The 24,568-nt window shown below is 39.2% G+C and overlaps 2 protein-coding genes across 5 annotated transcripts in view; both read right to left on the reverse strand.

The window, feature by feature from the left end:
• LOC105493302 (GRB2 associated binding protein 1) overlaps positions 1-24,568 on the reverse strand; it is a 130,002-nt gene that overhangs the window by 32,468 nt on the left and 72,966 nt on the right. For all 4 annotated transcript variants that reach the window (XM_011760856.3, XM_011760852.3, XM_011760845.3 and 1 more), the window contains exons 2-3: positions 18,496-18,790; positions 247-472 (exon numbers count right to left, since the gene is read on the reverse strand). In XM_011760856.3, the coding sequence (XP_011759158.1) occupies positions 247-472; positions 18,496-18,790 (521 nt within the window). The remainder of the gene's footprint in view (positions 1-246; positions 473-18,495; positions 18,791-24,568) is intronic.
• On the reverse strand, positions 384-18,489 carry LOC105493301 (small ribosomal subunit protein uS2B-like). Its single transcript, XM_071092982.1, has 2 exons — positions 7,071-18,489; positions 384-472 (listed from the first exon to the last, which is right to left on the reverse strand). Exon 1 carries the CDS (start codon positions 9,292-9,294, stop codon positions 8,539-8,541), a length of 756 nt encoding a protein of 251 aa, XP_070949083.1. The 5' UTR covers positions 9,295-18,489; the 3' UTR covers positions 384-472; positions 7,071-8,538.

Genomic DNA, 24,568 nt, shown 5'->3' on the forward strand with positions numbered 1-24,568 from the left:
CCTTGTAGGGAAAACTGCTCTTTGTTAAAGATGGCAGAGATTGTGTCTCCTGGATACAATCTCCTGAATATCAGAAATCAATAGGGGAATGTAAACCTGAAATATAAAGCCTAAACATATGCCTATACAGATGGTTTCTTTCAAGCCTGCAAGTCAAAATTTAAAAAGTTTAAAAGGTAAGAATCTTAATGTGTACACACAAACATACGCCTCTATGTCTCTCTCACACCAGCATGTATAATTTACCTGGTGGGTTCGGGTTTCTTGCTTTGACAGTTGATGAGCAACAGGTAGTCTTGAGGATCCTCCTGAATGCCAAGAGTTTCCAGGTGTGGTGGAACATTGATTAGCTGATATGGAGGAGGTAGAGTAGCAGAGGATGAATCCGCCTGGGTGGATGGTGGTGCTGTATTTATAGCTAAAGGTAAATCAGCTGGTGCTTGTAAGGAGCTGCCAGGTGGCTTTACAGGATCTGCAACACAAAGTTAACTATTATGTCTATCACAGTTAAAGAATTTTTGGAAAAACAAAGCTACTTTGGAGACAAACTGTTTCAACACACAAAAACAGAATAAATCATGACAATGTCAGCTAAAAAAACACTACCTAAATGGCGACCTTTATACAGCAAGTATTTTTTATTCTTGTCAAAGAGATCTAAAGAGTAGGACTCTCTCTATATTCCAGCTCCTCTAAAAAAGCCACGGCTAACCTTGCCTTGAACAGTCTTCAGTTTTGAGGCTACGAGAAGGAAGCTGTTCTACAACCTTAGTGGAAGAGAAAGATACTTTAAAATTCCATGATAATAAAGTGCTTCCTGAGCCAACCCAACCTTCCAAGGAGACCCATTTAATTACACGTTTTCTTTTTCTTTTTTTTTTTTTTGAGACGGAGTCTCGCTCTGTCGCCCAGGCTGGAGTGCAGTGGTGCGATCTGGGCTTACTGCAAGCTCCGCCTCCCGGGTTCACGCCATTCTCCTGCCTCAGCCTTCCGAGTAGCTGGGACTACAGGCGCCCGCCACCACGCCCAGCTAATTTTTGTATTTTTAGTAGAGGCGGGGTTTCACCGTGTTAGCCAGGATGGTCTCGATCTCCTGACCTCATGATCCACCCGCCTCGGTCTCCCAACGCGCTGGGATTACAGGCGTGAGCCACCAGGCCCGTGGTCCTGTGAGTACCAGGGTCAGCTCTTTACCCTGTGTTTATTTCGATGATCATTCTTTTCTTTCTACCTCTTAGCAGACTAGAGAGAAATACTTTTAATTCTGGGATGGTGAAAATAAAGTCTATTCATGTTCAAGGAAAGAGCTTCTTTAAGGCATGACCTCTTCCCTCAGCTCATAACTTTATTTGCCATGTAGTGGATTATTGTAGTATTTTCATGAAAAGAGGCCCAGCACGTAAAGAAGTAATTTATTATTCCCTTAACTATGTTTTGAGAGAAATACGAAAAGAGCTAAATTGTACAGAATGAAGCAATTTGAAAACCAGGTGAAATTCTAGAATAAAATCCCGCTGTAGTCACTGCCATAACCAAGTATATTAAAGACCCAGAAAAAAAATGCTCTGTTCATCTGGTTAGGAATAGAAGGCCATAAATAATCCAGAAAAAGGCAAATGTTCATACATGAATAAATCTGTTCAAATTTATATTGTTATTTATATTATTATTATTGAACAGAAAAAGCTGGGTTGAAACTGAAGCCTCTTCAGTTCCCGTGTGGTGGCCTCGTATTCAATCCGTGAGGTTGCGGGGCCTGTTAGAAGGACCCCATCTCGCTTTGCTGGAAGTTTATTCTTCTTCTTTTCCTTTATTGCCCAATAAATTCCGTTCCCCTCAAAGTGTCCTTCAATGTGTTCCTAATCCTTCCAGGTCATGTGACAAAAACCCAGTTTTAGTTGAACTAAGAACAAAATTCTGCATCATTTTTGGTGCCCAAATATAGGGCATGAGAAAGCGTAAGATGCAAACCAAAAAATCTTTTTACCTTTCATTTCTAAGCCTTTTTGTCCTCAGACTTCTGAGGTTAGAGGAAATTACGCCTCCCCACAACTCCCGTCACTCCCAGGGATCGAGAACGTCCGCCTTTTCCTCTTTTTGAGATACACAGTGGTGGCTAAGGCTAAAAGGCCTTTGCGCAGCGGACTGGCCAGCATTCCCCACCAGGTCTCTCTCATAGTAGACATTGAGAGACCTATTTGCATAAGAATGAGAGGTTCTTCCTCAGGCATCTTTTTTTTTTTTTTTTTTTTTTTTCCGCCTCCCGGGTTCACGCCATTCTCCTGCCTCAGCCTCCCGAGTAGCTGGGACTACAGGCGCCCACAACCGCGCCCGGCTAATTTTTTGTATTTTTAGTAGAGACGGGGTTTCACCGTGGTCTCGATCTCCTGACCTTGTGATCCGCCCGCCTCGGCCTCCCAAAGTGCTGGGATTACAGGCGTGAGCCACCGCGCCCGGCCGGCATCTTTTTCTTTTCTCCACCCTGTTAGTAGTTAACACAGCCTTGCATTTAAGCTGTCTTCCTCTTCTCCACCAGGTCCGAAGTTAACTTTAAAGTGAGACCCTTTTTTTTTTTTTTTTTTTTTTTGCAGATATTTTACTAGACCAGGAATAAGGATAACTGTTTATTTCTCTGTAAAGTTTGAATTATGAAAAAGGGTTTGTGAGGTTTGTCTTAAGCTTTAGCCAATCTGGTGTGCTTTGCTGCCATAATATACCTGCCAAAAACAAAAATTATCATGATTTGTTTTTAACAAAAACGAGTCTTTCTGTATGGTCAGTAGCAGGCCTCCATCTTGTTTTACGTCCTTGGAAGTGTGACCTGTAAACATGTGGCAATGCTTTCTTTAGCCTCTGCCATTTTACAGTGGCAGCCCAGGCTCAATCCTGGCTTAGGCAGAGTCCTTTCTGGTTTGATATCTATGTGACTTTTGCTATTTGTTTATTCTCTTCCTCTCCACGAACTGCCTTGATTTTCCTTTTCTGAGCCTTTAGTAAAGTTTGAAAGCCAGAAATACTGACCACTTGGTGCAGCTAAAGTTGGACAACAAGGAATTTAAAAGAATTTTCTTAAACAGCACTCGCTTAATTAAAAATGGATATCCAAATTACAGGTATATTTAAAAGGCCTTTATGTTTTTCTCTTCCTGGATCTTGCTTTGCTGGAAAAGGGTTTTTTCTAGTCACCTGAATTATTTTTCTCCATTTTGCCTTGCTACCCTTAATGCTTGCATGAGAGGGGACAGACCTCTATTTTCCTCATGAAACCCCAAGAATTAAAAGTGAATAGATCTCTCTCAAAATCTGTTTTTGCCTCCCAGTTATGCCTGTTTATTAGGCCTTAAAAGCTGCATGTTTTCCTAACCCTGTCTCTTTATGGGCTCAACCCGTCGGCAAATCATCCAATTAGGAAGCTGGCAAATGAAAAACTTGTGGTTACTGGGTTTTCTTCTGCCCGTGTGTGTAGTTATATATGTGTTGTTATATGTGATGTCTATAAAAAGAGCTCTAATTAATTATAGAGAAGGATAGGTGCTTGGATCAAATATTGAAAGGGAAGATAAAAGCTGTGGTACCTTTTAGTTCACGTGACTTTAATCTTTGAGACATAGAAACAGCCTAAATATCATTGGTAAAATGCAGATGTCAAAATGTAAATTTTTGCCTGGGGTTAAAGGATTATTTTGAAATTGATAAGATAAAGCTAAAAGTTCAAACAAGTTGTGAAAGGACTGTAAAAATTAATCTTGCAAAATAAATTCCAAGTGTGAACATGTTAACTGAATTCAAAAGAGTATAATATGGTTTTTCTGTAAATTGAGCACTGAAATAAAAGCACAATAAGGTACTCTTAAGGCACTAATCTCTTTGGCAAAAGTTTTAAGGGGTTATAAAAGGTTTCTGCTTTTCCAAAAATTTCTGAGTCATCATTTTGGCAAAATAAATAACTTAAGGTAATCTGGAATTCTATTTCATAATATCAAGTGCTTTAACCCTCTAACATAATTAACAGGCTTCCCAAAATCAAACTTCAGTTTCAAAATTGTCTTTGCTGACACCTGGCTTTTTGGATGCTACAGAGGGCCCCTGGAGCACCCAGAAGAGAGATAAACAGAACTATTTGACATGTTTGGGTACATGGGATTGCCAAAATGATGTTTAATCTTCTTCAGGTTATATCTTAGGGAATAATATTATTATATGTTCCAAAAGTGTATGGGATTTCTAAAATTCTAATGTCTGAGTATATGTTATCAATCACAATTAAGGTTGTTATGTTATTGTAAACCAGAGATAACCAAATTTCTTTTTCAATTGTATTTCTGACTGTAACTACCCTGACATTTCATTACTCACAGACAATTGTCTTGTTTTGATCCTCTTCAAAAGATGGCTTATAATCAGCTACAGAACTTTGACAAGTGCTTTCAAATGTAAGTTTCTGATAACTTGGGAGATTGTGACATTGGAATAAAGGAAAAATGTACAGGACTCATGGAGAGCTGAAATGTTCACGAATACCGAGCAAAACAAGAGTTAACTAAATGGACTGAACTGAAGTAACCTTTTTGACTTTTGCCTGGAACACTGCTGATCCTTGTTTATCAGAGTCCAAGGAAACTTATTTTGAGCTATTCACAGCCTTTAATAATTGAGTAAGGTATAATCCTGTGAACAAAATTTGGAGCATATTTGTCTCTCTGCCTCTCTTCTCCAGAATTTGGAAACTAGTTGTGAGTATTCTTAACTTATGGCAATATGATTGTTTGCATCAGTGCAATAAGAATCCATTTTCTTTGCAACAGGATGCAATTGGAGAAACTAGTTGTTTTACCAAGGCTTTGACTGGAAGGGTATGCTTCCCTTTAAGGAGTCAAGCTCTACTTGTGGAGCCGAATAAAGCCCCTTGGGAAAATTGGCCTCATAGCTCATCTACACAGTCCTGTACAGGGTTCCTAACCTGTGGTGAGTAGAGAATGTCACTTTCCAACAGGCCTGGGAACCACATGTTCTTGGGATCTCAAGAAGAGTGGAGTTTACCCAACTCACAGGTATTTGAGGGTACAAACTCATGGGTGGACTTGGCTTTATAAAGTCCTGAGATTCCTTGTGGAACCAAGTTCCATCAAAGTCAATCTAAAAGGCCTATGTTAAATTAATTATTTGGGCTGGGCACAATGGCTCACACCTGTAATCCCAGCACTTTGGGAGGCCGAAGAGGGCAGGTCACTTGTGGTCAGGAGTTCAAGACCAACCTGGCCAACATGGTTGAAACCCCATCTCTACTAAAAATACAAAAACTAGCCAAGTGTGGTGGTGCGTGCCTGTAGTACCAGCTACTCAGGAGGCTGAGGTGGGAGAATCACTTGAATCCAGGAGGTGGAGGTTGCAGTGAGCCGAGATCATGCTACTGCACTCCCACCTGGGCAACAGAGTAAGACTCCATCTCAAAAAAAAAAAAAAAAAAAGTGTGTGTGTGTGTATATATATATGTATATATTTTTTTTTTGGCTGCACTTTATGCAAATGGGGCCAAGTATAAGACTAAAGTCTATTTTGCAAACAACTCAGTACTATCATGATTTGTTTTTAACAAAAACGAGAACTGGAGAGAGAGAAAATGTTTCAAAACTTGTCACACGTTTGTCATTATATTCTAGACTCACTAGTTGTTTTTAAGTTCTTGTCTACATTTTAAACTAATCCTGCTTATTCCTGTGAACCAACCAGCAATCTCTGGCTGCAGCTCAGAAGGAGCTAAGGGGATGGATAATGTAAAAATCTGGATCAATATTCTAGTTCTCAGCAATTATCCTGCAATTCCTGTCAAGTGATGGGAACAAACAGGATGCCCATCACCCGGAGGTTTCCTTTTTGGGAGAGTAAGACCAGGGGAGCTAACCAAAGCCAGGTCCCATGCACCCAGATCTCAGCAAGCATAACTATAGCCATCAGTTATCTGGGTGTGTCACAAGACATCCTTTTCTCTCTCTTGTTGGAGGAGGACTAAATTCCACAGCTTCACCTTAGCATTCGGCTTATGATAAGGAGTCCACACAACCCCTAAGACACATTTTTGTCTCAAACTCAATTCTAAGCTTTGGATAAAGGCCCTAGGAAATAAAACTAGATCTGAGAGGTCCACAAGCAGACAATAATGGAAGTTAAAAAAAAAAAAAAAAGGCACAGCTCAGGTGAGCATGACTTATTACTACCAATTAAGCCAGGCTTCTCCTTTTATGGACAAAGGCTATGCCAATATTCATGGCATAAATGCAGTCTAGGGAATTCAAAGGTTACTGACAGCAGGGGGGATAGGGCATATGTGGGTAAGAGCAGATATTCCCACCCTCCTAGGCCCCCCTGTTAACATAGGTGAAGGCCACTTTGACACCCACGGGTGGCACCCTGTAGAGGTTGTGGGGACTTGGGGGTATAATGATGGAAGAAAGAGATGCTTTACTTTCTCTCCCTCACACACCCTGGGTATTCACTAGGAAGAGAAGGGAACTTGGGATGCTTCTCTCCCCTCTTTCTAGATGAGTAGCCATTCACCTTTAGTCTCTACCCCTTTCAAATGCATTCTGAATCCCTAGGACTCCTTTGAAAAAAAATCTTTTTCCTCCTCTGTCCTCCCTTCACTGATAGGTAATTGTGTCTCTGTACTACGGGACCCTCCCCTCTGATGCATCCTCCAAACTGGGAAAAGTTAATTTCCCAAACCTTAAACTAGTTGACTTAGGATTGCGCTTGGGGGAAGGGAACACAGAAGCCTGACATGCTGGAAAAAGGGTAAAAGTTGTTTTTTTTTTTTTTTAACCAGTCGGGCTTTGGCCTCCCACTCCCTGTGCAAACCAATAAAAGGCCTTGGGATTTTTGAGCTGTCCTTACCCGCTACCCCGTTCTGTTCTGATACATGTTTTCTAATAACCCGGTTTGTTTATTCTCACCTTCAGGTCATCAAACTCCAAGCAGTCATGCAACCGGAGCCTTGAATGATGGCCCCTTTTGCCAGGGACCCTAGATGGCCTCTGAGGGGGATCTGACTGCTGTTTTCCCAAAACAGGTACCTTTGTCAGCAGGAAGAAGTTAAGATTGGTCTTCGTCCTTATCCTTACTCTAAAGGCAGGTAGATGTACTTCTTCAGAGCCGGGAGTGATAGATACGGGGAGGAGCCTGGCCTTTTCAGTTCCTGGGTGGTGGCCTGGAATTCAGTCTGTGAGGTGGGGAGCCTATTAGGAGGACCCCCTCTCACGTTACTGAAGGTACTTTTTTTCTTCTTTTCCTCTTTGGCCCAATAAATTCCGTTCCCCTCACCCTTCAATGTGTCTGTGTTCCTAATCCTTCCTGGTCTTGTGACAAGAGCCTGGTTTAGCTGAACTAGGGAACAAAGTTCTGCATCAGTAATGCATGTCATTTGGCTTGTTAATTTACCATAGAGAGGTTAAATATCTGCTCTATTTTCTCTAGATAATAAATTATAAGAATAAATCCACATGCTTTTGATAATGCCTTTATGTATTTAACTGTAATATTCATAAATGTGCCACAATCATATTTATTTAGCTCATTTTACAACCTCTTGGACTTAAGAAGTCATATCCTAATTATGAAGCCTGAATAATCACACATTAATATGGCTAAATATGACAGTGTATATCTAATCCCAATAACAAACAAGAAAGGATCAGAACTCCTATGCATTGTGTTACATGTTGCAGATACTGAAAAAATGTTTCATTCACAGGGCAGACACTCACTGATCGCTCTATTTGTTTTATTATTTTTTATTATTATTATTATTATTTTGAGACAGGGTCTCCCTCTGTGCCCAGGCTGGAGTGCAGTGGCACCATTTTAGCTCACTGCAGCCTGGAACTCCAGGGCTCCAACGATCCTCCCCTCGTATGTAGCTGGGGCTACAGGCACACACCACCACACCTGGTTAATTTTTTAAACTTTTTGTTGAGACAGTATCTCACATGTTGCCCAGGCTGGTCTCAAACTCCTGGGTTCAAGAGATTCTCCTGCCTCAGTCTCCCAAAGTGCTGGGATTACAGACTTTGTGTCAAGTCAGAAGAAATTAAGGCAAGCAGCACTTCCAAATCTGTTAAGACCCATTCATCTGCATGTGCAGTTTTGGGATTTGCTCCTCAAAAATTCTGAGCACTCCGAGATGAATCAAGTTCAAAAATTTTCTGTTAGAGAATCTGGCCTGAGTAAAGAGAAGTTGAACCAACTTCTAACTTTTTATCTTTACTATGCTCCATGTAATGTCAAGTCTTCATAGCTCATCTAACAAAATCTAACACCTTATGCCAGGAGTTAATTTTTTGTTTTTTTAAATTTTTTTTATTTAGATACTGATGTTTATTTTCCATGTTGCTTAAGAGTCCGTGCAAGAACAGCTTAAGACCATTCAGTGGTTGCTCCTACCCATTCAGTGGCCTGAGCAGTGAGAGCTGCAGGCCAGTCTTCTATGGCAGGCTGAGTGCTCCAGTCTTTAGTAGGGAACTGCTGAAGAGACACAGAAGGCACCTACACGCCTTCAGACCATTGTGCAACCTCAGGCTGAGTAGCAGTGAACTCAAGAGCTGGAGCAGTCCATTCACACTGAAATTCCTCCTTGGTCACTGCCTTTTCAGCAGCAGCCTGCTCTTCTTTTTCAGTCGCTTCAGGATCTCTGTAGAAGCAGAGCTCAGACATGACCTCCAATGGGTGTTCATGGGAAATGGTGCCATGCATGCGCAGAACTTCCTGAGACAGCATCCACATCAAACCCACAGAGTGAGCTCCCTTGTTGTTGCATGGGATGGCAATGTCCACATGGCACAGAGGAGAATCTGTGTTACACAGAGCAATGGTAGGTAGGTTAACATAAGATGCCTCCATGAAAGGCTGGTGGTCAGCTCTGGAGTCAGTAACCACAAGAAGCCGTGGCTCCCAGGAGGCTGCTTGCATCTGGTTACTGAAGGTTCCAGGAGTGAAGCAGCCAGCAATTGGATTGGCTCCAGTGGCAACAGCAAACTTCAGCATGGCCCTCTGGTCGGTATTCCTGGAGGATATAACACTGACATCCGCAGGGTTTTCAATGGGAACAATGGTACGAGCTGCCAGCAGAAGCTTCTCCCAGGTCCTCTTCAGATGTATGATGTAGATACCATCACTTTTCCTTTTATAGATGTACTGTCCCATCTGGAAGTCAAGATTAGTGCCACCTAAGTGGGTTCCTGCTGCAAGGAACTTAAGGACATCTTCCTCCTTCATCCATAGGCCATCAAGGTCTCTGGACATTGTGAAAGTTTCCCTTTAAGTTATGACGGGAATCCAGAACAACGCCATATGGACTCCTCTGTGGGTAGCACAGAAATGTCTTTTTCTTTTCTTTTTTTAAAGTCGGAGTCTTGCTCTGCCACCAGGCTGGAGTGCAGTGGCACAATCTCGGTTCACTGCAACCTCCAACTCCCTGGTTCAAGCAATTCTCCTGCCTCAGCCTCCCGAGTAGCTGGGACTACAGGCATGCGCCACCACACCCACCTAATTTTTGTATTTTTAGTAGAGACAGGGTTTCACCATGTTGGCCAGGATGGTCTCAATCTCCTGACTTCGTGATCTATCTGCCTCAGCCTCTCAAAGTGCTGGGATTACAGGGAGCCATCATGCCCGGCATTTTCTTTCTTATGCATAAACACAAGAATAGAAAAATGAATTTTTGCATATTTATATGACATAATGCCATAATTTCAGTGGATGCTCATAAATACCTGTTGTAGTATCTAAAAATGTTGATTATAAAATGGTCATCAGACCCTACCCTGTGAAATGTTTTACTGTTTTGATTCAGTTGCAAATATACAGATTTATTTAAAAAGATTTAAAATACCACAAATTGTGACTCAGAGTTAATCCTTGAGGATTTAACAGAAGTATGAAAAATATTTATCTTTTAAAGAAGAGCTTAAGAAAAATATGTACAATATTGAGGAAAAACGAGCAGCTCACTCAGAAAAGTGTTAATGTATCCTACCAACTGTATTCACAAGTGTATTCCATATACTTCTCCTTTCCTCTACAGTACAGGCATGGTAAAATGGAATAAACCAGCTCAACTTTTAGTTCTGACCAAAAAACACTACTCGCTGGAAATACTTCTCTATATGAAATAGTATGAATTCTAGCTTTTCACTGTAACTACTAAAATAACTTTTTCAGGTGGTTGTTTTTACAGATACACTTTTAACACTTTTTATAAACTTCATGGCTATCCACTAAATGCACTGAGTAGAAAAGAAAATCACCTAGCCAGGCAATTACGTTTGTCTGACTTTGTTTTATTAACACAATGGGACCATCTCATTTTTAACCTTCCACTTCTCCCACCTGTAAATGACAGAAGTATCTTACCCTCTTTATACCTGCAAGATCCTCTCAATTTTCTGAAAAGAGGACAGAGATTCAAAGGTTCCTTTTTTGAAAAAAAACAAAAAAACAAAAAAACAAAAAAAAAACTTTTTCATAGCACATGAAGACATATATATATATATTTTTTTTTTTTTCTTTTTTTTTTTTTTTTTTTTAAAGACAGAGTCTCGCTCTGTCACCCAGGGTGGAGTGCAATGGCATGATCTCGGCTCACTGCAAGCGCCCCCTCCCGGGTTCACACCATTCTCCTGCCTCAGCCTCCCCAGTAGCTGGGACTACAGGCGCCCGCCACCACGCCTGGCTAATTTTTTGTCTTTTTAATAGAGACCACTCCAAACCACATTAACATACAGAGGACTTTAAAAGGGAAGAGGGAACCACTCCACTACTTTGGCTCAGACGATGGACTATCTTCAAAGTTGTAGTCTTTGGGATCATTTTACTCATGTTAATTTGACTATTTACTCAGCTCTGCATATTTTAATACAAGCATTTCACTGTGTGTAAATATTCTCTAACACTATATTTCTGACCAAAGCTAAGCAACTGGTCTGAAAAAATAAACTTCTGTTCTATTTTATAAAGACATGTGATTTGCCTCTATTTTATACTACCATACCGGTAATGGAACAGGCCATTTTGCTTTCTGCCTTGAGTTTCTGACTTACTGCTCTTTCTAAGTAATGCTGGTATCAAGCTTCTAAGAACCAAACATTAGTTTAGGGTTTGCTTATGTGTGTAAAGTTATTTCCCATTTCTTAAAACAGAAGGCATGAAGAGTATAATTAACATACATTAAAGGCCAATAAGCTGTGGGAGCAAACTCCTAACCGAAATTTACTTAGGAAGTTATTAAGTACTGCTAGGGAAAGCCTTTCAGTGAACAAGCTTCCAGTGAAGAGAAGATTATCATGTGATGAAATCCACAAATAATAAACTGGCCCACATGACCCCTAACCTCATGCCCGGTTTATCCTATTTGAAACCATAATGCCCTCGTGTTAGTATCCCTCACAAAAGTTGGGGTGCCAAGACAATGACTCTAAACATTCAAAATAATTACTTAAAGAAACCCCAAATGGCAGAAGAGCTGAAGCCCGAGGAAACAATTCTACTCTTTCTTATTGGTAAGGTAGAAGGTTTCAAACTTGACGTGACAGGCTCTTTGATTTTGTAACCACTAACTTACTGTATCTGAGCATATCATAATAAAACTGTGGTGAACTCCATGTTCTTTTCGGGAGACCAGATAGGATTCTTTTCCCTGAAGATGGGCTATATCTACTGATAGAATAATTTTTTTGGTTTCTAGTGTTTACCTTCATGTTCACAATTAAATGTAAACAGGTCAGGGTTACTCTGCTTCTATTGATTAATGATTTATCTGGTGTGCTTAAGAATTTTTCTTTCTGTAAAGAGAAGCATTTTGAATAGAACTGTCTAACTTAGCAAATAAAGGTCTACATAGAGCATGCATTATCATTAATGCTAACATACCATTTTCTCACTTCTAAATACGCCATTTTTTATGGAAGAACATTTGAAAAAGGCAAATCTAACAAGTGGATACAAATAAGACACGGCAGTAGTTGCAATTTTCTGTGAAGCAGCCTGCATTGCAGTTTCTTCAATTTATTCACTCAACTACTGAAGACCCTTAAAAATAGCATGATCTGTTTAATCTGTTTCAAGTAGAAAAACTTTTTATTTGTCATGAGTCTCTCTTTAGTAGATTGTGAAATATTCTTGGAGACTTTAAAATAAACCTTTAAGCAATGCTGACAAATGCCGTAATTCTTATCCAGAGGTCTGAAGGCCTAAGAATCACTTATAGGGAATTGTAGATATCTAGTTGACTGGGCCCCACACCACAGGAGACTCAATAAATCAAGATCTCAGGAGCAGTGGCTTGGAAGTGTGCAAAAAAAGAAAAAAAGAAAAAAGAAAAAAAGAAAAAGAAAAGAACTAAAAACTCTCTAGTTGAATTGGTTCTCAGGAAAATGCAAACTAACACCACAAGATACCACTAACATCCAATAGAATAGCTAATATTAAAGACTGACAACATCAAACATTGATGAGAATGTAAACTCTCACACGCTGCTGGTAGGTAGGCAACTGGTACACTAACTCTGGAAAACCAAACCTGTTCAACCTATTAAAGCTAAATATACGTCTGTACTATAACACAGCAGTCATACTCATGGGTGTACACCCAAAAGAACTAAGTGTTTCTGTTCATCAAAGACATATAAAGAAATGTTCACTACAGCTTTAACTAAAAATTGAAAACAACCCAAACATCAATCAACATTCAAACAGATCCCTAATTTGTGATATATTCACACAATGAAATGCTACAAGGAATGAAGAACTGTTGTTACATGCTACAACATGGATGAATCTCACAGGCTTAATACTGGAGAAAATAATGGTTCCACTTATATAAAGTTCAAGAACAGGCCAAACTAATCCATAGTAATAAAAGCAATTTTTAAAAAAGTTAATTTGGGTGGAGGCTTTACTGGAAAGAGGCACGAGAAAATTTTCTAGGGGAGAGGGGAAGTGTTCCATTTCTTAATCTGAGGGGCAGTGCAGTTACACAGACATCTGTATCTACACGTAGATACAGATCAATATATAAAACTACATTGAACTGTATGCTTAAGATTTGTGCCCCTCACAGTAAGTTAGACCTCAATAAAAAAAAGTAAATAAAAAGAAATTTTAAAAAGCCCCCAATTGAGACAGACTGCTTTACAGGAAAGAAAGTGTATGTATATTCTTACATGTCAGTTCACACCTACTTAACTCAAGGGGAAAATATCAAACAGATAATTTTACTTATTTTTTATTAAGCCACCATGATCTGGGCATTTTGAGAAAAGCAACTCAGAGGCAACTTTCTAATCTTGCAACTAATGAGACTAGAGGCCTTTATATGAAGTTAGTGAGCTGCTTCCCAATACTTGTTTAGCAGATCTAACAGCTTCCACCTTGTGTTGTAGAAACAAAAATAAATCTGTACATTTCCAAGAAAAACAAAGAAATTAGTTTCTACCCTCAAAACTACTAAAGAAAAGCATTCATAGGAATCACACACAGTTTAATGAGCTAGGACTTAAAAACAGATATAGCCTGCCAGCACTTTGAGTATTCAATAATAGCAGTGGTCACCTGGGGCAGCGGAAATAACATGGTAACGATATTTTGAGAGGTTCCTGGAATCAAAACACAGGTCAGATTTTTCCCTTTTCCTTTTGTTTTCAGGGAAAAATTAGTTATTCTCACAGGGATTGGGGATAGTTATTTTCTTAGACTGTGATAACCAGGCATGGTCTATTTCTTCTCACATCTAGTCTGAAATTAGCATAGTAAAAAAATTATCTTTTGCTGTTAGCTAATTTTCAAGCCAAGAGTAGGAGGACAGTCAGCTCTCTGAAACAGGAAGAGCAGAGGGCTTGGGACAGATCTAGATAAAAACAAAAACATCTATTATTTAGTGATTGGTGGTGATATCTATTTGGAAACAAGAGAATATAAAGCAGGTAGTCAAGTCAGTGGAAGAACAAAGGCATTTTGATGTTTACCCTGTCCTATTAAACTGTATGAATATGATTACAAAGGATAATAGTAGTATTCTGCTGTTTAGAACTTAAATGTGTGAAATACTCTGAAAGTCTTTTTGCAGTTTTGCCATTATGGATCAAAAACCAAAATTACAGAATAAATATGATTTTGGCTGCTTAATACTACATAATGAAGAACTGTTCATGCTTTACAGATTTATTCCAAGAAACTCAACAAATACTTCAACACAGTATATTAAGACACTTCTAAATGTGGCTATTTGGGGAAATAACCAGGATGAAGTTGTGAAAAACCTCAATCATAGAATTTAAAAAATAAATGCAGTTGCATTTTGATATAGCTCATGACCTCAATGTAGAACATATTGGCAGATTAAAGTCCTTAGATACTTGTTTTCTCTGTTAATGAACACATAAAACTGACTTGTGATTAACACAGCTGTACTTGCTAGCCAACTCACAGACTATATATAAGAAATCTGATTAATCATACTATGAATTTTCTTACAACCCTCCCCCAACCATGGATATTGTAAAGATGAGAAGTTCACAAATTGAGAGTTGCATTCAACCTAAATATACCTCTCATCTATTTTGTAAGGAACTGGGAGTTTTGCCACTGAAAGGATCACTGCAGCTTCTAAGTTTTGAAACTTCACCTCTATTTGGTAGATATTTTATAACATGAAAACAGACATTGGGAGAGACTGATTCTGACTTCTAAAATCGATGAAAATGTTCTGCTAAGTACAAAAATAAAGCTCTCAGTACATTATCAGTTATAGTCACAGAGCCACTGAAAACTACCTAGGCTTTTCCTGACCCTATTAAGATTAAATCAGATGCTGCTGCTAACTATGCTTATCTAGTTCTTCTTTAGCAGAGCGCTTATGAATCAGTAGTACAATTCCTGGATTATTTGTCTCTCCTCTAGACTGACTGTAAGCTCTATGAGCACAAGAACTATATTCATAAACTTCCACATAATTATACTTTTACACATATATATACACTGTATATATATTTTAATGCATAATTTATATATACATGTGTATATATAAACTTGCACTCATCAATTATTATTATGAATTCTTTTGGATATTTCTCTTAATGACTCCTCTCCCATTAGATGCTCAGTCTGTGATGTTTACCTTTTGTCTCCTTAACTAATCACCTAATGTATATCTGTTGAATGAATTCCCACAGCCTAGTAGAGTGTCAGCAAACTCAAATAATTTGTTGACCTAATCAATCCATTTTCTAAACGCACACCAAGCTTTCCTTCTCAGAGCTGAGTGGGTGTCTGTCAGGCTCCCAAACGATAAGAATCAATCCTAAGGTGGCCAAATAGACAAGACGCTGTGCCTTAAAACTTGCAAAGTTAATCTCAGACACTTGAGAATTAGAAATTCTTATTCTGGGTTCTCAACTCTATCCACCCTTGAATGGGCTTCAAAAAATCAGACTCACATTCCTTGACTGAAGAATGCACATTCTCTATAAGAACATCCCATTTCCTTTGTAAATATATTTAGGAGCATTGTAAAAAGAAGTAAGAGCGGTGGAAGAACATCTATGATTTAACTTTTCGGATCAGCTCAATCTATACAGACAACCAACAAAGACAAAAGTCTGCCCTTATGTCACCCCAAACAAATTCTACATTGAAAAGGCAATAGGCAAACAACAAGAAGATAATAAAATGACAAATTATTTTAACTGAAAATCCATCACATAATAAAACTAATGTGCTGTCTAAATCCAATAATTATCATTACTGACTAGATGTTAACCATTAAAAAGAGCTATCTCATTTGTAATTTTAACTTTGAAACCCTCTGCTGCACTCAAATACAAACTATAAATGCAAACAGGAAAGGAAAGGGTTTTAACTGAAGTTAGAAGTAGCACCCCCATGCCCACTTACACTGTGACCACATTAAGTAACTTCACAAAAACAACTGAAGCCTTAATTCCTCCTGTGAAACAATTTCTTGAGGTTTTTAATCACTAGAGCTCTGCTGAAGATCTCTATTTCATCAGCCCCTCCTAGCGAAGCTGGATCCTTCCTTCCCTCTTAGAGCGCTGTTCCCGTGAGATTCTGAACTCCCTCATCAAGGGGTTTCCCCAACCCCACTGGGCAAACCCCAGCCCTGGCAGGCTCCTTTCCCCAGGGCTGCTGACTGGCCAGAGAGGAAGTAGCAAGCTGGCCTGAGCTCGTTAGAGATGATTAGTTCTACTTCAATCCGAATCTTGGTGTTGATTATTAACACAATTTTCCACTCCTTATGGTATCTACAGCACTCCTAAATGTAGATGTTCGGAAATGCACACTTCTAAATATGAGTATAACCACAAAGACAAGAAGGTCAAAGACCTCAGTTCACCTTTATTTCTGATTCTTGGCTCTACAAAGCTGCTTTGTACTGGAGTCCCCTACCTACGTGTTTAGAGTTTGTTTAAAAAGGAAGAGCAGAGAGAAGTGGTCAGCCAGCTATAAAAAAGTGCCTGGGGTCAGGTGCAGTGGCTCACGCCTGTAATCCCAGCACTTTGGGAGGCTGAGGCGGGCGGATCACTTGAGGCCAGGAGTTGAGACCAGCCTGGCCAACATGGTGAAACCCCATCTCTATTAAAAATACTAACAATTAGCCAAGCATGGTGGTGCACACCTGTAATCCCAGCTACTCAGAAGGGTGAGGCAGGAGAATTGCTTTAACCTGGGAGACAGAGGTTGCAGTGAGCAGAGATCACGCCACTGTACTCCAGCCTAGATGACAAAGTGAGACCCTACCTCAAAAAAAAAAAAAAAAAAAAAAAAAAAAAAAAAATAAAGTACCCGAGGTAGAATTCCACTTGTAAAATTCTTCTTCAGCCCTCTAGTCATTCAGCTCTTTCCAGGATAGGCACCCCAAATCTCAGTCCCTCATTCAAGATCTGTAAGCAACTGTCCCTGGGCCTTTTCTATTCAGAGCCCTCCTGCCCCAGTAAAGTAAAATTCAATTCCTTCTCTGGGTCTGTTCTTTCCCAAGTCCCTAAGCCTGGAGGGTTCTGCATCCCTCCTTTCATTTATGCAGAAATACTAGTTCTTTCAAAAGCTTACATTTTGCAATTTATTTTCCTTTCAGAAGCTTTCCTTCACTACCTCTTACCCAAACCTTGAAACCCTCTTCCTTCCTCCATGCTCCCTGTAGGACCTGTGCTAAGTAATTCATTTGTTTGGTACTTGTTCACTGTGTTTTGTGACTGATTCTCACTTGCATTTCACAGGTAATGATAATCTCCTTGGCTATTTCCCAACTTCATAACCCATTTATGCTTGAGGTTGCAATTTTTTGAATGTTTACAATCAGACCTTGGCGATGACCTTGAGCAGGAGGATATAAATAACTCCCACATGCTTGGCATTCCAATAATGGAACACTAGGCATAAATAGGATAATCTAATATAGTTTTTTGAGACGGTGTCTTGCTCTGTCACCCAGACTGGAGTGCAATGGTGCACTCTTGGCTCACTGTAGCCTCTACCTCCTGGGTTCAAGCAATTCTCTTGCCTCAGCCTCCTGAGTAGCTGGAACTACAGGCATGTGCCACCATGCCAGGATAATTTTTGTATTTTTAGTAGAGATGGCGTTTCACCATGTTGGCCAGGCTGGTCTTGAAGAACTCCTGACCTCAAGTGATCCACCTGCCTCAGTCTCCCAAAGTGCAGGGACTACACGCATGAGCCACTGCGCCTGGCCATAATCTAATATAGTTTTTAAATACATTTTTAAATAGCACCTGAAGAATTGGGCTGAGCTCCATAAAAGTGCTTTTTTTTTTTTTTTTCTTTTTCTTGAGACAGAGTCTCACTCTGTCACCCAGGCTGAAGTGCAGTGGCGCCATCTCGGCTCACTGCAAGCTCTGCCTCTTGGGTTCACGCCATTCTCCTGCCTCAGCCTCCTGAGTAGCTGGGATCACAGGTGCCTGCCACGTAGCCCGGCTTTTTTTTTTTTTTTTTTTTTCCTTTTTTGTATTTTTAGTAGAGACGGGGTTTCACTGTGTTAGCCAGAATGGTCTTGATCTCCTGACCTCGTGATCCGCCCGCCTTGGCCTCCCAGAGTGCTGGGATTGCAGGCATGAGCCACCGCGCCCGGCCAAATGTGCTATTTTCAATAGGTGAAAAATAGTAAAATATCCACAGTGTTATATGGTTAAACTGAATATTTATATTGGAACTCAATAAATGTTCTTAAAATGTCTTCTTGTCACCTTCTACCTCAGGATATTTAAAAACTGCCCCAATATGTCTAAGTCTGTCTCTCTAAAACTTGTAAACAGTTTCTCCCCAAACTAATTAAAGGATTCAGTGCTTTTTCCAAATGTCAAGTTCCCATTATAAAAATAAAACATTATATTGTGTAACTAAAATAACAAAGAATTGTATGACATTTCTAGAAATGTAGCGGGAAAGAATTCAGGTTGAATAGTATCTTGAACTCACCTTCTTCTGTTGGATTAAACCCACAGATGTCACAAATACAACGAACCCACTTATTCATCTCCTCCTCGCTGTCTGCTACCAAGTAGAAAATCCGGTCAATAGTGTTGATATCAAAAATGTAGCTGTTTTCAAACTCTTTTTTGTTAAATGTCAATCCAGCATCTACTTGTTGACATAAATTTAAATCAATAATACGAATAGGCTTCTTGGCATGATCATTTTTGTAATATTCCAAAACATCTGGATCTCCAGTTAAACGGCCACTGCGTAACACGAACCATCTCCTCTTCCATGCCTAGAAACAAAACAAAAATATCCGTTCAGTATTAACTTGAGATAATATTTTCAAGAAGATGCACATTTATCAAACTGATTTTACAAATGCATTGTTTAGAGGAAGTCACAACACGTGTGTGTGTGTTTGTGTGTGTGTTTTTACCACAGGATATCTGCCACTCTGCAAAGCAATGTTTACTAATAACTCAATTAACTTAATATTGTATATATATTCAGTGTCTTCTATTAAATCTCCTGCTATATAATATCAAGGCAATAAATCAAGGAGGATTCAGTTTTTACTAAATATGAAAAAGTCATGGTTTCAACAAATGGTGTTAGGAAAACTAGAAATCCATGTGCAAAAGAATGAAGCTGGACATTATGCTAAGTAAAACAAGCCAGTCATAAAAAGACAAATATTGTATGATTCCACTTATATGAGGTAGTTCAAGTAGTCAAATTCATACAGACAGAAAGCAGAATGGTGTTTGTCAGCCCCTGCGGGGAGGTGGGGAATGGAGAGTTGTTCTAGAATTTAATGGGCCTAGAGTTTTAGTTGAAGATAAAGTTCTGGAGATGATGGTGGCCATGGTTGCAATGGCACTGTGATTGTATTAATACTTAATGCTAGTGAACTGTATATTAAAAATAGTTAAAATGATCAATTTTGTTATGTATATTTTGCCACAATTTTTTAAAAAGCAACAGATTTTCATGCGTTAATATCATTCCATAAAGAATACACATAAAGCTGCTTCTTCATAAGACTCCTACAGATTTTAAACATTTAAAAGGCTTCTCTTTTTTTTAGGTGTAGTGGTAAGGAGTAGGGAGGGGAAAAAGGTTTTGAAGCTTTTCTGGCTTCTTGCCTGGGAAGCAATCGATTGTGTCTCTCTTTTAGCCACACAGCCTGTTGTTCAAAGACTACACGAATAAGACCTGTATTCTTGAGTGTGGGATTTAACTCTTTTTAATATTTCCCCTCCTCTTCCCAACAAACACACATGGGCAATCTGTACTACACTCATCATACACCCCCTCCACAGGTTCTGGTAAATTTTGAGTTTCATACTACACATAGAGAAGAAGCCTAAAAATTATTTTACTATCACCCTCCCTAAATCTATGTTCACCAAATAATAAAAGCAGAACCAAATGACAAACAGTCTTCCTCACCAGCCTTTAACCCCAACATGTGTGCCTGGAAACAAACTTACACCTTACTCCTCTTTGAAATTCTTCCTCAGGGAGGCAGCTAGATAGAAAGAGGCCTATTTTAGCAAGTCTCAGTCATTTACTAAGATATTCTCTGCTCCAGATTCAACATTCTAGGTAAGATTGCCTCAGGAGGACACTCTGGGGCTGGGCACAGTGGCTCATGCCTGTAATCCCAGCACGCTGGGAGGCTGACGTGGGTGGATCACTTGGGGTCAGGAGTTCGAGACTAGCCTGGTCAACATGGTGAAACCCATCTCTACTAAAAAATACAAAAATTAGCTGGATGTGGTGGCAGGTTCCTGTAATCCCAGCTACTCAGAAGGCTGAGGCAGGAGAATCGCTTGAACCCGGAGTCAGAGGTTGCAGTGAGCTGAGATCACTGTGCTCCAGCCTGGACAGAACAAGACTCCTCTCCTCCTCAAAAAAAAAAAAAAAAGAAGAAGAAGAAGGCAGGGCAGGGGGTAGTGGGGACACTCTGGGAAGTGGAAGGACTCAGAAACAAGACATCTCATGAACCCCAGTGGAATAAAACATTCCCTTTGCTACTTGTGGGAAGGAAAACACGTATATCATTCATTATTCCTACCTTCAAAGAATTGACTAATTGTGAAAAAAAAGTTTAACATACATGAAAATACTTGAGACTATAGCAACCCAGGCAAAATGTCTGCAGAGGTATTGCTAAATGAACAGGTATTCCTCTATAGAAAAATTTAGGCAATCCTTTAACAAGAGGATTACTAGAGAGATCACAAAGACCTAAAAACATTATATATTAATATCATCAATATTTTAAATTAACTTCTCATTCTTCGCTGAGCTCAAAGGAATATGTAAATAATTCGTGCCCAGGGGAAGGCAGGGTAGAATCCTATAGATGTTTTAGATAATATTGAAAGTCATAAAGTGTTAGATTCACATGATGTTCTGAAGTATAAAAATCCATTCATTGAATATGCATCTACTCACTGCAAAATAAATAAATATCCCCTCTTAGTAAAATTATGCCTCTATGGATACTTCCCTATCAAGCAGTAAGCTTTAAGAAGTAATGCAGAAGTAAAGCAAAAGAATACAGAATATGATGTTATTTATGCAGGGCCCTCAAGAAATCGTATCTTTCAGTAAGTGATTTTTCCAGATAGTGAAGCTTCATTTAAAGATGATGTATTTAAAGATACAGAAATGACTTTTTAAAACTTTATTGTCTTGCATGCAAATCTTTCTAAAATGCTTTACTACATTCTTCACCAAACATAATCCATTCCCCAACGATTCAGACTAAGCGTTATAAGCATCCATCTCTATATTGCACTTTAAGAGGCTGTCAGAGGATATTGCACTGTATGGAGTGTCATTTGCCCCTAGACTGTTAAATAGTACCATACTGCTGTGCTTGTATAGCTCATCTTTTAAATACAGTTTCCTGTCTTTTTTCTCTCAATTTTTATCAACTGTCACTTTTCCCCTCCAACAATAGGGTTTATAGAAGGCTAAACTCTTACCTGTCTCAGGGACTTCGCACATGTTTTCTCCTAAATACATTTTATCCTTCCCCTCACTTTTTGCCTGGCCAACTCCAACCTTCAGGGCTTCTCTTCCCTGACCACCCTCAACGCAACCAACTCCAGTGTAAAGTAAAGTAACAGCATAGTTTTGGAGATCCTATTACTTACCTACGTAGTGATTGTGTAATTTTGCAGTTCAATTTTTCCTTGTATTTATTTGTGTAGTATCTAACTCCCCAAACAGACTGAACAGTTTAGTAAGATAGCGACCATGTCTGCTTTATTTGCCATAGCACAGGGCCTGGTACATAGAATATCTGTACAATAAATAAATAGAATTCTTCTGAGAGAGTAGACTTGTAAAATTTTTGAGATTAGATTTGATACATGGGCCACAATGAAGAGAGTGCTTTCAAGGCAACTTCCATTTGAGAAAAAGAGCTCCAATACTGAACATATACATAATAAAATAAACATAAGTAAGATAACTTTACCAAAACACACGCACAAAACATCTTGGGAAAATGGCAAAAACAGAAAAGCACGGAACATGTCCTTTCGCTACAGCTTATGTGTCACTCTTTGTTTTCCAGCTAACTCTGGCTCCCCCCATTCAGTCCTTCGCTTCCCTATTGAAATCACATTGTTAAAAATCAAAAAGCCCTTATGAACTAAAATAAATAATCAAGAAATGAGTAGCAATGAATTGAGGTGCACTAGATATATTGGGCTAGCGATTAGAGGCTGAGTAGACATTATACAAGACGTGAACTCTTACGGCAGGAAATTACAGCATTAAAACACAGAACTTAGCCAAGCAGCACCTGCCATTTATTTATTTATTTTTAACATGGTCCAAATGTGACTGTTTGTCTCAGTCACAAAATGAGTCACCCTCATTGAATCTGGCACAGATTAAACTGGAAAACAAAAGCAATTACATAAACTACACACTTTAATAAGGCAGATACAAAGGTTCTCTGGATTATGGTACAAAGCACAATTTAGCCACAGAATAAAGCTTGATGCTCGACAAGAGAACTGACATCAGCACCCTTGCTAATCTCAGCACAAAAGCGTCTCTATGTTTTGTCAGAGCACAAAACGGGCCCACATAAATCAGTCTTTGTTATCTGAAAATATCTGAGATTCTTAAAGTTTGTCCTATTTTTATCCTTGCTGCCTTGGTAGCTTGAGAGAAAGCCATACACTTCCTTGCCAATCCTGCAGAGCAGTAGCAGACAAAAAGGAAAGGCTTTCTAGAAACCTTCAAAACCAAATACTCAAAGTAATTTTAAAAGAAATTCACACAAAATATCATTTTAACGATTAGACTTCCATTACGAGCAGGTAATGAAGAAGCTGAAATTTGCAAGATGTCTGTATAGTTGAGAAGGACTATGTAAAAACTTATTTTGTAGCCATTTCTTACATGCAATAGTCACTCCAATTTTGAGTTGAACAAATAATGTTGTTAACAAGAAGCAAACAGTTAAGTCTGGATTTGGGGGTAACTTAAAAGTACCAAAATCTGAAGCCAATTCCCTATGCTCCTGTGACTGCCTCCTGTGCCTACAGGATAAAAGCCAAACTCTGGCAGGGTACACAGGGCCCTCCAAGCAACTCGCGCCCCATCTCCACCCCTAAATCTTTCCAGCCTCATTTCTTGCCTCTCTGCCTTCTAACCACATTGGAAATATTTGTAGTTTCCCAAACACTCTGCTCTGTCCTGCCTCTGACCTCTTGGCACAAAATGTACCCCCTAGATTTTAGCTCAGCCTCTGAGCTCTCCATTTCCACCTTGTTCCTACATCATTTGACATCTCTACATTTGAATTGTTACTGAGGGCTGAAGGCATTTTAACCTTTCTTCTTTCCTTTCCCATTGCCTAGTGCTAAGGAGGTGCTCGGTCAATGTCTGCTAAATACGCAATCAAAAATGTTTGAGGCAAGGATTAAAAATACAGAAGTTCTCATTATTATTTATGCATTACAGGGATAGTGATATAACTGCGATCTGACCAGTGCATTCAAGAATTGGTCAGGCAAGCATAGAGGTGTGTATTTTAAAACTCTACAGACATAAGAGAGATGTTTTTAAACATCATTTTAAAAGAACTATTCTTTTAAACATTTTCTGTATTTAGCAAATTGGATATGCTAACCTGTAGAACTGTCACAATGAAGCTGGGTCTTAAGACAGGCTTTTCACACACCTTAGAGTATGGGTAAGAAAGTACATACTGGCAAGAAAGTACAGATGGAGTCCCACTATTTGGTGGGAAGGAAATATATTTTAACCTGGATTAACCCCAAGCCATTAACGGCTGTAACATTACTAACAAATTCACAAATTTTGCCTAATTAACCTAACTAGCAAATTGCTTCAGCTTTAAAGAAAAACATTGTAACTGCTGTACACCCCATTTTGTGAGTTCTCTGTGGTATAAATGACAGCTCACATGCCTGGTGTGATGCTTGCCAGAATTCCCTAATCTTTTCCCTGTACCTTTACTGGAAGAGCTAATTATTGAGGAAGTAGCCAATATATGGGCAGGCAAGAGAGAAGATCAGAGAAGAGGTCGGGGTAGTCCATGGGTTCTCTGCCCTGAATGCACATTAGAAATATCCGGAGAGCTTTGCTTAAAAAAAATAAAAAAAAAAAAAAAAAATAAAAGGCTTGGGGTTTCACCTCAGGCCAACTAGATTATAATGTAGGGGGGTGGGGATGAAGGGAATAGGCAGCTTTAAACACTCAACAGATGATTCTAATGTGCCACCAAGATTGAGAACCACAGATCCAATCAATAGGATTATATTGGTCTTTAAAGTAAAATTTCAAAAACAAAACAAAACAAAACAAAACACAGGTCCTTTCAAGCCTACGTCTCATTCTTCATCTTCTTATATTAATACCTTCTGCCCATGTCAGTGCTGTCTCTATCTTCCTATTTTTGTTCACAATATTTACCCCACTAGCAAATATCTTTCAAACCCAATTCATTCTTCAAGGTTCTTTTTTCCCAACCTTCCCCTTTCCTCCCCATAACCTCCCTTTCTACCACTGA

This window comes from Macaca nemestrina, chromosome 3 (genome assembly GCF_043159975.1).
Source record: "Macaca nemestrina isolate mMacNem1 chromosome 3, mMacNem.hap1, whole genome shotgun sequence".
Taxonomy (NCBI): Eukaryota; Metazoa; Chordata; class Mammalia; order Primates; family Cercopithecidae; genus Macaca; species Macaca nemestrina.

What these genes read in the sequence shown, in the direction of transcription:
- LOC105493301 (XM_071092982.1), bottom strand. Translation starts at nt 9,294, where the DNA reads ATGTCCAGAGACCTTGATGGCCTATGGATGAAGGAGGAAGATGTCCTT.